The sequence below is a fragment of the Ciona intestinalis genome, unplaced genomic scaffold (genome assembly GCF_000224145.3).
Source record: "Ciona intestinalis unplaced genomic scaffold, KH HT001218.1, whole genome shotgun sequence".
Lineage (NCBI taxonomy): Eukaryota > Metazoa > Chordata > Ascidiacea > Phlebobranchia > Cionidae > Ciona > Ciona intestinalis.
The window spans coordinates 2954-18810 of NW_004191539.1; the positions used below are offsets into that span (position 1 = coordinate 2954).

A 15857-nucleotide genomic window follows, 5' to 3' on the forward strand; every position below is an offset into this window, starting at 1 on the left:
GAAAGACGGGGCAACTTTAGCACATAATATCTAAATACCCTGGTCGTATTTTAAACAATTAAAAACGGTATGTGGGAGTCGTTAGGATACGGTTTCACGATTTTTTGAAAGTTCTTTGTTTACTACGAAATGTGACGAGAAAATATAATGAAAATGTGTCTCATCTTTCCCCAATATAATGAAAATGTATCCCATCTTTCCCAACCCTCTATATATAACATACGCATATCAACATTTGACAAATATTCAAACTGTATTCACCGTCTTCTGGAAGAATTAACGGCGTTTCCGAAGCCGTCCAAGTGCTGCACAGACTTTCAAGTAAACATGCCTTGATTCGAACACTTATCTTTCCCCCGTTGGTGTAATCTGGACATTCGTTGTCGTATACGGCGTCATGGATCTGTCTGAAAAGGTTACACTTCCTGCCACGAATCATATGACACTCCGGCACATGCTCCCAAGTCCTTCCGTCAATTAGTTCACTGTATAAGTGGATATCCTTTTCAGAATCGCTCGCAACAATCGGGAATAAGAATACAACATGGCGTCGTTTCCCCTCATGCGTTTATAACGTTTGATTTGATAGGGCAGTTCGTTCTCAATTCTGACTTGGGCATCTACACTACAATTTCAAGTCCGACAGCGATATACAGTAGGGTGGGGAGGGTGGAACACATTTTAATTCTTTTTGTCGCCCCACGTGGTAGTAAACAAAGGACATTTAAATGATTTTATACCCATATTCTCACGACTCCCATAGACCGTTGTTAATTGTTTAAAATACGATCAGGATATTATATGCTAAAGGTGTCCCGTCTTCCCCCGCCCTACTATGTATCGCTGTAGTATTTACCTATCTCTTCGGGGCAGCTTGATATAAAAGCTATGTGTTCTTTTTGTTAAAAAACAGACGCAGTAATGTATACCCATTACCAACAAATTACAGTAGGGTGGGGGAAGATGGGACATCTTTTCATTCTTATCTCGTCCCGTTTGGTAGTAAACAAAGAACATTCCAAGGTTTATGAAACCGTATCCTCACGACTCCCATAGACCGTTGTTATTATTATATACAAGTCACGTCTTTCCCCGTCCTACTATACAAGTAAAAATAACTAAAAAAGTAAAAGGCACTCACTCTAACATCTCAATAATGAAATACGTCTCCAAACCCAAGGTCTTTGTATCATACTCCCAACTCGTAACATGGTTTACATTCGTAGATTGAATCCGGACCTCTCTCGGTGCCGCTATATCTGTACAAATCATAACGTTGAGATATATAGTAGGGTGGAGAGGATGGGACACTTTTCCTTTTATTTTTTCGTCCCATTTAATAATAAACAAAGAACATTCAAAGAATTATAAAACCGCAACCTCAAGACTCCCACAGACCGTTGTTTTGTGTAAACCAAGGATAGTATGATAGTACGTGATAAAGGTGGCCCATCTTACTCCGCAGTACTGTATACAAATTAAATACAATTTGAAAAGTATTAAAACTAAAAAGGGAGTATTAAAAACTGTTCATTTGATATAAAAAAGCGTGTCATAAAAAATTGTTTTATTGATATAAAAAAATGCGTGTCAAAAAAATGTTTGTACTGATGTCAGACAGAGATACTATTTGGGCACAGCTGTGTTGTCTAAGTCCTTTAACAGTTTTTTAAGCCATTGGCCATGATGAATAGATTTCTTGTTATTCCATTTCTTTACTATTTCTATGGGATCTTATATTTTCGTTGGTAAACGAAGACGCAAATGCCACATATATTATATTTAAATCTACGCGTACATTAGAGTTAAGGTGCATACGGATGAATCATTATATATCCTGTTACAGCGCTAAACGAAGCAGCACGGATGGGCCTTGTTTTTGAGCCTTATTACACCTGTTATTTACCAAAGACCATGTCACTAGTTAAAAATGGGAAAATTTGGGTACAACAGCTACGCTATTTAAATTCCAATCTTTCCTACAGTTTTTATCCATAGCGTGTTTTAACAACTGCTGTTTTGCTGTTAATTCCATTTTCCCTGTTCTTTAAATAATACGCTATCATTTTATTTTATCTTCGCTATCATTTTTTAAAAGATAAATAAAAATTATATCATGCTAAATTAAAACTGTTGTAGCTCATTCCCTATTATTAAACCGCATTTCTAAATGCCATGCAGCTTTGGTAGTATTGAATTCAGTTATCCATATACCGCACATATTTCTTAGAATACAGGGAGATGTATAGAACTTTAATACAGGGTATCGACTTACGCAAAGAATTGGCGAGTGGCTGACAATTGTTCCTCGAACCCAACCCGTAACAAAACGTCGCTCCAGGTTCCCCGTATTTCAAATCGATGAGATGATAACCACTTTGCGTCGTGACTTTTGTTTCAAATATCTAAAAAGAATTGTTTTACTACATAGATCAAATACTGGGCGTTTGAGTTGTGTTGAATAAATATAGTGGAGTTTAAGAGGCTTGTAATATAGTTAACTAGTGAGAAAGTGTAAACACTTCAAGGCATTAGTTTAACTGTATAGTAGGGTGAGGGGAAAGAAGGGACGCTTTTTTTCTATTTTACCGTTCCATTTGGTAGTACACAAGGAATTATGAAACCGTATTCTCGCGGCTCCCATGGCCTGTTGTTAATTTTAAATACACGATCATTTGGATATTTTGTAATAAAAGTGTCCCATTTTTATCCGCAATACTATATGATATATATAGGCAATGGGTTTTTCTGTTTGTATTGAAAATGACAAGAAAAAACGTGTTTTATGTACCTAAACATTCTATTAACCAATAGGGAGGTACAATTCCAAACGCTGGCTATATAACAATCACGTATTCCGGCAACGACAGCTGATTTCGCTCGAATTTGTTACTTACGTTAGACTTCGTCAAATTTGCATAGTTCCACCAATATGAAAATATTTCTCTGTGAGGGTGAGGGCCGCTTGCGTTTAGATGCAAAACGGCTCTTCCATCGTGAAGTCCCATAAAGTTGCTCTGTACTGCAATTTAAAATGTTCCATTTTTAATTTTTACATTTTATAGAAAACGGACGTTAAATAAGTTCCATTTTCTCATACAGTACGGGAAAGTTGGTAGCAAACTTTAAGACAGGCGACGCCCACAAAATTAAAGAAAGTTCATTGCACTTCGTGTAAATATTAACATAATACTAGAACATCAATGTAGTTCTGAGTGTATACAGTAGGGTGGGGGAAGATGGGACACCTTTAGCACATAAGATCGAAGTATCTTGACCGTGTTTTGAACAATTAACAACGGTCTATAGTAGTCGTAAAGATACGGTTTAATAATTCTTTGAATGTTCTTTGTTTACTATCAAACTGGACGAGAAAATAGAATAAAAAGGTGCCCCATCTTCTCCCACCCTACAACTAGTGTGAGGTGGAGGAAAATGGGACATCTTCTCATTTTATATTTTTGACCCGTTCGGTCGTAAACAAAGATTTTTTTTTTTTACAAATATATAACCGTATTATCACTACTCCTATATACCGTTGTTAGTTGTTTTAAACACGAACAGGATATTCGAATATTAAGTGCTAAAGGTGTCCCATCTTCCCAAACCCTACTACTATACTCTTTGCAAATCAGGCAGAAAATTCAAATAAACCGTATATAGCAAACTCTGTTTGGTAGCAGTTAGGCTGTTACTTGTTTTCAAACCAAATGTGTCACGTACTCATGTTAAGTATCCGTAGTTACATAGAAGCTTGTGTAAAGGAAGCGTCCAATTTCGAGTTCGTGTGGCCAGATTGGAAAACTCAAAAAGATTATGCACCTAATTCTACCAGCATTGCTGCATTACTTTTGCAGAAATTTTGCATTCAAAACTAAACATTTTTTAGGCTTAAAAGCACTTTTTGACATATGCGATACGTTGGTATAATATTGCATTTATAACTACACAATTTAATATATAGTTGCAAGTCATTTACGTTCTCTATCGATTTTTCGCTGTTTTTTGGTTTATTATTCTTGCATAAAGGACCAAAAACGACAGAAAAAGAATATTTTAACTTACCCAGCAAAGCAGATGGGCTTATCGCTTCCACGACGATCAATTGTAAAAGAAAATTCCATAAAAGTCCATGCATATTAGTAGAAAATATATCGCGAACTGTCTTTTCTCTGAAATTTGTATCAAATTTTGCAAGCACTGTCTTTTTAGGCTAAGTTCTATGCAGGTCGTGTTTCTACCGTTGCAAACCGCTTCCCGACGTTTTAAGGGCTCTGAATGTAAGCTACGTCTCCCGCCTCTGCGCAGCTACCATTGTGAGATGTTTAACAGTGTACAATCGGCGAATGACAAGGAAACAATGAAACGTCTCCGGTTTGCTCCATTGCTTAGCGGCACAGCAGTGGAAGCGTGAGGCTTAATATGCCAAACGAAATCTTCATCAGCTATTTTCAATGGGGCATACAGATAAACACTGCGCACTAATTAATTGTTTGAGATTAAAGCTAAAAAACGACAGCTAAACAATTATTTTTTATTTTAAATAATATACAACTACCAGCCTATGATAAAGGAATCAGAGTGCGGCAACATGGCTGACAGAAAATCAAAGTTTATACGAAAGAGGTGCTAATGATGTTTGGTACTGTTTCTTTCGAAAAGGATGTGACGCAATTGTCTGTGTTTCACGTCTGCGATCAACAACTATAGAACTCATAGAAGTCCAAGCCACGTACATTACGAACACAAACGCGAATGTAGGTGTTTACGTAACTTCTGACTATTTTAATCATTGAACAAACCTAAGTACTATATTATTGTAGGGTGGGGAAGACGGGACTTTATTGTACCTCTTACCATAGAGTAGGGTTGGGGAAGATGGGACACCTTTCATTATATTTTCTTGTCCCATTTGGTAGTAAACAAAGAACATTCACAGAATTATAAAACCACACTTCACGACTCTCATAGACCGTTGTTAGTTGTTTAAAACACGATTCGGATATTTGTATATTATGTGCTGAAATGTCCCATCTTCTCCCAGCCTACAATAGGTTTATTCAATGATTGTATCCATTTAAAAAATGTTCTAGTATCCTCGCGTGGCCGGAAACGACAGTCGTTATAACACCTAGTGTCAGCAACAGCAGTTTTTATTCCTGCCGCGCACTTTTATGGGTTTGTATTATTGTTTCGCGTTATTACTAAGCTTTGTAATTTTTGTTTACTAACAGGACCAACAGTACAACCTGTTTAAACTAAAGATGAAACATGACAATCCCATTTAAACGGCCTGTTCATTCACTTTTCACACGGCTGTTGGCAAGCTTTTGGAGATTCGGAATACAAAAATTTATAAGGTATTGAAAATACGAACGGAACAGAAGCACAGAAACGAGTACAAGTACACATAATAACACTGGCGCTAATGAACTTAACATGCATCTTGGGAATTTAGCACTAAACGAAAAATTTGGCATTTAGTAAGGTGGGGGAAGACGGGACACTGTTTCATTTATTTTTTTTGTATTATAAAACCCTATCCTCATGATAGACCGTTGTTAATTGTTTAAAAACGATCAGGCTATTTGGATTCTATGCTAAAGGTGTCCTATCTTACCCCACAGTACCATTTTTTTGTCTACAACGAACGTCTATCTAAACATATTTTTTTAGCGAGTATGTTATGATGTGTTTGCAGTGAACAAAATTAATCAAATCAGCTGATGTTTAGCAACAGAAAGAAAAATACATTTACTGCTTGTCTGGGTCATTGCCCTGTTTTATGCAAAGTTCTCGAATAACTGTTCGTATTTCTTCACGCTTTTTCTGGCAATCAGTTGGGTCAAACCACTCAACCAAGTTTTTTATTGGAACGTTAAAGTTTTTAATCGGATTCTGTAAAAAAAATTAGGGAGTTTTACTTCTGTTTTATATTTTTTATAAATTATTAAAATAACAGAACAATTTTTATCAGAAAATATGTTTATTTTTTTAAACTTAAGATGTAATGCATTTGTGTGGTGTCATGTCACATATAACTGGGACTTTATACGCCTTTTGACAATAGTAACTATACCCCACTTTTTCCCTCATGAATACATGTATAGTGATACCTCATTAAACAATTTGTCATCTTTTATGCGGTCCCTATATACACCCAAAAATCAAGTTTAAAAACCTGGTATTACAAATCTTAGTTTTCCAATCAGGCTAATAAACTCTATCTCAGAAATCGTTTACATAAACAATATATTGTTTATAATGGGCCGGGTGTAGGGGAATTTTCAAAACAGTGCGTAGTCGGTCAAAATGAGGGCCGTAGGTTGCCAACCTTTGGTTTACAACGTTGATAAAATCACAAAATATTTCACCTTGAAAATTTGCTCCACATACTGCAGGAGAAAAATCCCACAATCAGAATAATTGTCTTGCTGTGGCACATGGGGGGTGCACATTTTGATTGTGTTTTTATTAAATACGCGAGGGCCCAATTCAGCTTCTTTTCTGGTGGACCATTCAACATTGAGGTAACTGCAACAAAATTTTTTTTTTTAAATAATAACAAAAAAATTGATTTTTTTTAAACATGACAAACAATGGACATATAGTAGGATGGGGGAAGACGGGATACCTTTTAGTTCTATTTTCTCTACCCATTTGGTAGTAAACAAAGAACATTCAAAAAATTGTAAAACTACATCCTCACGACTACCATAAATAGTTGTTAATTGTTTAAAACACGATGAGGATATTTGGATATTATGTGCTAAAGGTGTCCCATTTCCCCCCACCCTCCTATATTTAAAAAAAAAAGAAATCCGTTTGACTTACTCTCTTAAGTGGGCAGCAACTTTGGATCTACTCGGACCTCTCAAAGAATCGAAAATAAGGATGCAAGGTGCTCTATATTCCTGCCTGTGGCCATGCACTTGTTGCTCCGAGACACAATTCTTAACGGGTTGATTTTTATGGACAGTTCGGTCGCTCGGCGGCGCACACGCTTCAGTAGAAAGCGAACGCACGCTAAAAATTTGGATTTCATATTGGTCGCCATTGTCATTACAATCCGAGTCTGTTTCAGCGAACATGTCTTCAGAATTTGTTTCCGCAACTGTCTTCTCTGTCGAAGGGTTGCTATTGGCAACTGGTTGTTCTGGTTCACAGTGGTTCGAGGGGGTTGGTTCGTTTTTATCAGTTTGATTGTTTTGGTCCGTTTCTAAAGTTGAATCAATAGCATCAAATGATGGTTTTTATAACATTAGCGTTCTGTTTCATACACCACTTGTTATTTTTACTGCATATGTAATTTGGTTAGTACTTTTTTTTTTTTTTTTTTGTAATGTATGGCATACAATTCAGAAGTATTATGTTATTTCTTTATAGAGTATATTCAAATTAAGGCTGTGCTAAAAGTTTTGGCTCACTAGTCATATATTTCTCTAATTTGTCAACCATTATATAATATAATCACTACAAAAGTACAGCAGTGTATATATTAGGCCAAAGTTGGCCAAATTATGTAGTCAGACAAACATTGGTGGCAGCTTTCATGCAATAAGATAAATTAACATCTGGCCGGCAAAAATAAAAGGCTTAAAAACTCATTATAAAATTACAACTGAATGAAGTTTTTAAAAATCTGTTCTTTTTGTAACTATACACTATTATAACTGCGTTGTTCTGTTCATATACCTCACCATATAAGTGCACCTGGGACTTGGTAACCTTGTCTGGTTTGTAGTAATTCTTATGACCCTCTGTGATAAATAACTAAGCAATTCTGGGTAAATTATATTAGAAAAACTGGCTACATTTGCAAATTTCTCTTAATTATTTTAACTCGATTGGCACCAGTGTTTGCTTAACTTGTTAAATCTAAATATACAGCAAATTAGATAATTTTGTTAAAAAATGAGTTTGGTATGAAATTGGTTATATCACCCTAAAAACTGACTTATGATAAAATTCCCACCTTTACTCCAGCCATAAAAACTCTTAACCTCCAAAACGTTCTAAAGACATTACCCTGGCCTAAACATTAGAAAATTTTCAATAATGTTGACTTCACTCTAAAAATATTGACTTAATCCTAAAAAAAAAAGCGATTTCACTTTAAAATTTTCTGACACATACTTATATTTACCCGAAAAGTCGTTAACTCGAAAACTTCAAAAATCATAAAAAATGTCAACCTAACCAAAAAAATGATGACATCACCCAAAAATTGCCGAGTAACAAAAAATTGAAACTTACCGTCTTCCATTACAACTTTACCCTCGTCGAGATCAAATAAACAGCCTTCTTGTTGCCGTGGGAAACATATAACAGCTAGGTACCAGTGAGACGCCTCGTTGATTGGGAAAAAAATAAAATCTTTCTCAAAAATGTCGACACTTCGTGTCCATTTCTGTACTTTTCGATGTCTCTTCTGGGAAGGTCTGGGAAAAAATTGAGAAGTTTTTACGTTTTGTTATTTATTTTATAATTTTACTACCATGTTGGAAAAAACTGTATAACTTTATTTTAAGTAAAATTTGAAACATTGTAAAATTAATTTTATAATATAATGCTATTAGAACGCTGCATTTATTCAGTTTTTCAAAAATGTTATAAACTGTCTTTAAAACAAGTTGCAAAATACCAGAGTTAAAAATAAGTTGTGAAACACTGTAGTTGAAACAACGTTTCGAAACCCTAAAAAATGTTTGGAAACACTAAAAACGTTTGGAAACACTAAAAAATGTATGGAAACACTAAAAAAACGTTTAAAAACAAAAAAAACTTACGTTAGAACTTTGTCCTCTACTTGAGGTTTGTTACGAACGGATGGAATTTGAGTTAGTTGTTTGTAAAAAAAACAACTGAAAGCATGAGATCTCCCTCGGTCTTCCTCACTTAATAGTTCACGCATGATGTATCTGATAATTTAGAATTAAATGAATGAATATCTTGCTTTATCTTCACGTGGCTGGAAACGACAGTCTTTATAACACGGGTGTTTTGTTTTATACACCGCATGCCAGCTTATGAGTTACGTATGTAACTTATTTATCCTCTCGTTGCCGGAAATGACAGTCGTTATAACACGGATGTTCTGTTTCATATACCTCGTGCCAGCTTATGAGTTACCATGTATGTTACTTTGTGGGTGATTTACTGTCTGTATGGCTGAAAATTTATATAACCCATTAGTGACCACTGAGTAAGAGCAATTGGTAGTTAAATAATTTAGTCCTGCAGTAGTTAAAGCCATTTATATTGAACAACGTAAAGGAGTAAATCAAAAAAACTACCAATAGGGCTAACTTCTAACAAAAAACTTATTTTAAATGGTCCAAATTTATGCATTTAAATTATAGCTTTTAACTTAGAACTTACCTAACAGTTAGTAAAAGTTAGCATTTACTTATTGTTGTATTATTTATATCACAATAATAAAAACAGTGATTGCTTTTATTAAATTTCTAAGTGTTGTTTAAAATAAATACCCTTACATACATAAAAAAATGTTTTTCATTTTAGTTTAAACTTTAAATAAATAAATTAAAAAAATTCTTACTTTAAATAAAAATCAATGATGACATCATTAAGGAATTCCCCTGAGTTGAGACAAAATTCGTCCTCGTTTGTGATGGTGATTCCCCCCTTTTCGGGTGGGGGCGGGTAAATTGCGCGTCTGGAAACGGAAAATTACAGAAAAATTTTAATGATAATAATAATTTTTGGTAAATGTTTATTTTGCATTGGAAACAAAAAATTGGCAAATTTCCCAACAGCAACAAAATGAACCGTAGTTTTGAATTCAGAGAAAAATTACTGAATTTCATGCGATTGGAAAGGAAAATTACAGAAATTTTACACGAAAATAGAAAAATTACAGCATATTTTATTTCAAAATAAGTTGCCAAAACACCAAGTTAAAAGGTGGCAGCAAAAATTTAAATTTTGGAAATGGAAATGCAAAATTTAGAAAAAAAAATTTATTTAATATACCCCACAAAAATATAGATTATTCTAAATAATAAATACAAATAAATAAAAAAATAGTCAGACATTATTATTTTAAAATAAACTCAAATGTTGTAAATTAAATTGAATTAAAAAGTAAACATTATTCACAGAAGACTACGGCAACAATTTTTCCATACAAAATGTTCATAAATAAAATAAACAAACAAACAGAAATTAAAATAACCCACTCAATTCTTGGTCCAGTAAAATGCATAGTAATGTCAATACTTGAGCTCGGCGTGCCGGGGTGTTTTAATATGGCAGACCTTGTCACTCTGTATGTGCGAACATCTTGCTGAAAGAGGAATTCTATTTTTAAATCACAGTTTTACAAACTGTAGCATACTAGATATAGTGAAGTAAATGTATTTTATTTACCCCCGCGTGACTGGGCAAGGACAGTCGTTATAACATGGGTGTTCTGTTTCATACACCTCATGCCCGCTTACAAGTTAGCACGTATAACTTCGTAATTGAATATTTTTGGGGTGTTTTTTTGTCTTTATGTATGGCTGACGATTTGGACATCCAATTAGTGACCACTGGGTTGGAGCAATTGCCGTTAATTTTTTAGCCCAAGTAGTTTTTTTATATTGTTTATTATATTTTAGAAAAAGTTTGTCAAACTGCTTTGTAGCACAACAGGTATAGTGAAGTAAAAATCCGATTTTTTTAAGTGAAGAAAAAATCAGATTTTTTAAAACAAAAAAAATTAATGAAAAATTGTGGGATTTCACTCTGTAATGAGTTTTTCTTTCTTTAATGACATTTTATAAGTGCTCGAGAGTCAAGTTTTTACATTTTTCAAAAATCTATAAAAAGTCCATCATACCTTGTTCATGGACACTAAAGTTAGACCCTCAGTGGTTTTCGAGTATTCCACAAATTCCTCATTTAATGGGGTACCAGGTCTCGATGAGGTGGGGGTGCTGGGTGAAGGGGAATTCCCAGATATCATTTCATCGTTAAGAACCTCACTGTTGGCGATTTCAAGGAAAATCTGGTTCGCTTCGACGCTCGTTTTTTCAAGATAAAAATTCTGGAAAAGGCAATAAATAATACTATAAACCTAAAACTTAATAATACAGCATCAGTAGAGGTGCTAAATTTTTTAGATTGGTGGGGAGACAGCGACAGTTAGAGGTGCATTTTTATAAATTAAATTTAATGCCAATGTTTACAGATTAATGCAGTATGCAGAGCAGACAAATTCAGGATAGGTCTGCTCTATACACCTCATGTCTGCTATGTTACTACAGAAATAATTTGCTGAGTAGTTAATTTTACAGGATTTTTTACACCTCATGCCTGCTATTTTACTTCATACACCTTGTGCCTTCTATTTTACTACAGATATAATTTGCTGAGTAGTTAACATCACAGGATTTTTTTTGAGATCAATTGCAAACAATTAGGACAACCCATAAGGACAACTAGTTTATATATTTATTTAAAGTACATTCAATCTAAATTTATTCAAATTTTCTACCCTGCCACCCTACATTTGGTGCCTATGAGCAACAGCCTATAAAAACCCAACCCTCAACATTCTACACCGGTAAGGCCTCACAGCGAGTCACATAATGTCCATTATAGAAAAGTTGAGGTAGGACCTAGGATTTAGATAAGTTAGCTGGCCAATCTACACAAAACAACCACAACTAATACGAAAAAATTGACTTTAATAAATTCCATGAATCTGACCCTAATCTGGCGCTCATAGGGTTGAACGATTCTTGTATAAAGAAATAGAGTAAGGATCTGGTGTTCTATTTGTATAAGAGGCTGAGAATGCAATTTAGGCAAAATATATAGGGTAGGGGAAGATGGGACACCTTTTCGATCTATTTTTTGTCTCTTTTTGGCAGTAAAAAGAAACATTCAAAAAAATATAAAAACCCTATCCTCATGACTCTTATAGATCGTTGTTAATTGTTTAAAACATGAATAGGATATTTGGATGTTATGTGCTTAAGGTGTCCCTTCTTTCCCCACCCTACTATATCTTTTATTATACAATTGATCAAACTCGATTTTTATCCGTTATGTTTTCATAGCACCGGATCCTTACTGTATTTCTTTACACAAGAATCGTCCTACTGTATGAGTACCAGATGGGGTCAGATTCACAAAATTTATTACAAGATGCATGGATACTTATGCTCTGGTTTATAAAACATTAGATACATACTGATGGTTTTTTGTGTTTCCTCCTCACAAAAATAAGCTTTTGTTTAAGTCTTGGAATGCAAGATTCAAAGTAAATTTTCGAAAATGAAGCAATAAAATATTTTTGACTTCCTGAAACAAAATTTTTACCGTAAGAATCAGCCGTTGGGCCATAGACCAACTTTAAAAAGACTGTAAATGTTAGAAAAAAAATATTTGACAGGATTTGTGAAAATTTATGATAAAATGGTAACGGTAATTTGTTCATTAGTTATGGAAACTAAATGAAATATTTACCCATTTTTAAAGTTAAACCTATAATCATTGTATTTTTATTATTTTACAGAAACTTATAATAGGTATCCAAAATAAAAATGGAAAAGTATGATTAAATTAAAAATTTAGTAGTAAGGGGTAAGCAAAAAAACATAGGGGAAGAGGATTCTTCACCAGCGCCAAAAATCTTCACAAATTACCTGGTCCATTGGGGTCAAAATATGGAGATTTCCCAGGAACCATTTCCAGAGCAGTACGTAATGTAGGTAGATAGGAGTTGTCAATGGTAAGGAAAATGCAAGGTGACTGGAGGTCGTGGCACAACTCCACGCGGCTTATGCCGTGCCACGGAATCTTTAGTATGGTGGTGGTAAGAGTAACAGATATAAAGTCTCCAGTTACCTGGTGTGGAATAAAAGTAAAATATTTGAAAATTGGGTATATTCTGAATGAGGGTTTACATTAAACATGAAATTTAGGCATGAGTTGCCCATTAAGAAGCTTGGGAAATGGTTAAAAATATATTACATGACATCAAATCTTAATTAATCTGCAATTATTCTTTTAGAATTTTATTAATTAAGTTTTAACATTTTATAGATTGTTTGAATTTGTAACAAAACTGGTGCAATACTACAGCATACCAGTTTTTAGGAGTTGTTGCTACCATTGTGGTCGTATGTGTCTTTGAGCAAGTCACATGCAATAGGCCTTTAGTTAACAAGGATAAATAAAAAAGCCTAGAAGCCAAAACTATGTTGTTACAGGCTGAAACAATAATAAGAGTATTGTATATGGCAGGGCGGGGGAAGACGGTTCACCTTTAGCACATAATATCCAAAAAACATTAAGGGAATTATAAAAATAAAGAAAAAATTAAAATTATGTAATATATATACATTAAACTAAAAAAATGTTTTGGGGGGGAATTCATTTTATAAAAAAAGAACTTAAACCAAAATAGTTTTTAGTTTCAACCTACCATCATACATGATAGAGGTGCTTCATGCAGTTGCCCAATTCTAATGGAAACTAATTTAACACCGACGCTTTCAAACTGAGATTCTTTTACAGGAGTTGTTGTTTCAGATGGTTGAACTTGGGATGTAGATTGATTGACAGCGGATTCTGCAGGATTTAAAATTTTCGATTTTTATCAGAAATTAAAAATCTAATATTAATTGAAATTTTGCAATTATATCTATAATACAGTGCCATAGTGCATTGGTTCCTAGCGCATGGGGCGCGACCCAAAGTTGGGTCATCTGATTACTATTTGGGTACTTTATACGCGCGTAAAGCATTTTTGATAAACATATCATACTGATTTGAAAAACATATTACTTTAAAAAAAGTTACTGCCTCTGTAGTGCTGTTTGTTTGAAACGCAACACAATCTTTCTCATTTTTTTACTATACCATTTTGAAATTTGCGCTTACTGTCTAGAATCCATACATACCTTCGTTACATACCCTTTTACACTGTACTGGAGTCTGAGGATCTGGAAGCCTGAAAAATACATGTTTTGGTCAGCGGTAAAGAAATCCAAGATTAGTTGCAGAGTCAAACCAAATCATATTATTAATGTATCCTTATATAAATAAATGAATGTAACTTACTATATCCTCGCGTGACCAGAAAACGACAGTCGTGACCAGAAAACGACAAAGGTGTTCATACACCTTGTGTCAGCTTACGAGTTACCATGAATTTTAACAGTCTGTGCTTTGATTTTTATAACTTTTTAGTTAAGACGAACCCTGGACTGTACATTAAAATCCACGCTTGAATATTTAAAATCCAAATTTATTTGATTTTGGCCCAAATATCATTTTGAAAAAAAAAAAAAATTAGTTAATTTTACCTTGTTTTTCTTGAGTTTTCACTTGAATTAAGAGGGGTGTTTGAGTCTGTACAAACAAGGTTTAATTAATACACTATTAAATGTGAATGTAAGTGAAAAAATGTAGTCTTATAGCAAGGTGCAATATACTACTATAAACAACTTTGAGCAGTTTTTAAACATGGGACAGGTTTTTTAGCCAAAGAGGCCAATAACACATAAACCAGATTTTGTTTTTTCCACACACAAGTTAGGCAGGTCCCACGGAATTTATCAATGAGTTGAGAGCTGATTTTAGGTAGTAGGGTAAACCGAGTTTTTAGGACTCAATCTTCTGCATACCATACATGGTAGCTTTAATGCGTTATTCTCACAGTAAAGTAAAAAACATCAGATTTTTTTTTGCCAAACAGCATACACATATGAAAGAAAATTAAAATTTTTTTAAAGTGAATAAAATATAATCATAACTGCTTATAACCCCTAACTATGTTGTTACAAGCAAAAACAATAATAGAAATATCCTTTATAGTAGGCCGAGGGAAGACGGGACACCTTTAGCACATAATATCCATATATCTTAATCGTGTTTTAAACAATTAACAACGGTCTATAAGAGTCATGAGGAAACAGTTTTATAATTTATTGAATGTTCTTTGTTTACTACCAAATAGGGCCAGAAAATACAATAAAAAGGTGTCCCACCTTACCCCACCCTACTATATTATATATATTTAACAAGTTTAAAAATTGCTCACCATATTTACATTCTTCATCACTTGAATCAGAGATAGTAATGCAATCTGTAACAAGTTGTAGTTATAGAAAAATTCTCATGAGAATTGTTATTTTTGTCATGACTTGTGGGATTCACTCATGTGATATTTTGGACCCACTCATGTGATATTTAGGACCCATTCATGTGATATTTGGGACCGACTCATGTGATATTTGGGACCGACTCATGTGATATTTGAAAACCATTTAGAAGATGTTTGGGACCCATTCATGTGACATTTTGGACCCACTCATGTAATATTTGGGACCCACTCATGTGACATTTGGCACTCATTCATGTGATATTTGGGACCCACTTGTGTGATCTTTGGCACGCATGTGATATTTGGGAACCATTCATGTGACATTTGGGACCCATTGATATGATATTTGGGATCTATTCATGTGATAAAAATTTGGGACCCGACAGAGTTTAAAAAACATGAATACTATTTGTAAGATTATATAATAAGAAAGAGAACTAGTCAGCAGATTGAAAACTAAAGAACAACATTAAATTAATTTACCTTGTTTTTTCGTGTCATCACAATTTCCAAAGTTTTTTACTGGTTTACCCTAAAAATTTTTTTAAATGTTAATCAATGAATAAATTTTAACTTTTACCTTGAAAAAAATTAACATAACACCAGACAGATTAACAACCCCTTCAATGAGTTCTAGAAGTTATATACAACTAGCAACTATAAGTTATGTATAAAATTTGATGTAAAAAGTAACTTACCTGAGAAGCGGTCACATATCGATCAAATTGTTTAG

The 15857-nt window shown here is 33.9% G+C and overlaps 1 protein-coding gene across 1 annotated transcript; it reads right to left on the minus strand.

Moving 5' to 3' along the window:
* Positions 1 to 5278: 5278 nt before the first annotated feature.
* LOC100183329 (sentrin-specific protease 6-like) lies at positions 5279 to 15851 on the minus strand. Its single transcript, XM_026840359.1, has 16 exons — positions 15823 to 15851; positions 15608 to 15656; positions 15062 to 15106; positions 14325 to 14370; positions 13920 to 13969; positions 13442 to 13587; positions 12660 to 12861; positions 12206 to 12315; positions 10847 to 11053; positions 10203 to 10309; positions 9563 to 9679; positions 8790 to 8921; positions 8257 to 8441; positions 6835 to 7219; positions 6375 to 6534; positions 5279 to 5898 (listed from the first exon to the last, which is right to left on the minus strand). The coding sequence occupies exons 6-16, from the start codon at positions 13445 to 13447 to the stop codon at positions 5755 to 5757; spliced, it is 1755 nt and encodes a 584-aa protein (XP_026696160.1). The 5' UTR covers positions 13448 to 13587; positions 13920 to 13969; positions 14325 to 14370; positions 15062 to 15106; positions 15608 to 15656; positions 15823 to 15851; the 3' UTR covers positions 5279 to 5754.
* Positions 15852 to 15857: the final 6 nt, after the last annotated feature.

What these genes read in the sequence shown, in the direction of transcription:
- LOC100183329 (XM_026840359.1), bottom strand. An exon ending in GTAGAGGACAAAGTTCTAAC is followed by an intron (nt 8,442 to 8,789) that starts GTAAGTTTTTTT and finishes ATTTTTTCCCAG; the next exon opens with ACCTTCCCAGAAGAGACATC. An exon ending in ATGTGGAGCAAATTTTCAAG is followed by an intron (nt 5,899 to 6,374) that starts GTGAAATATTTT and finishes TTTTTTTTACAG; the next exon opens with AATCCGATTAAAAACTTTAA.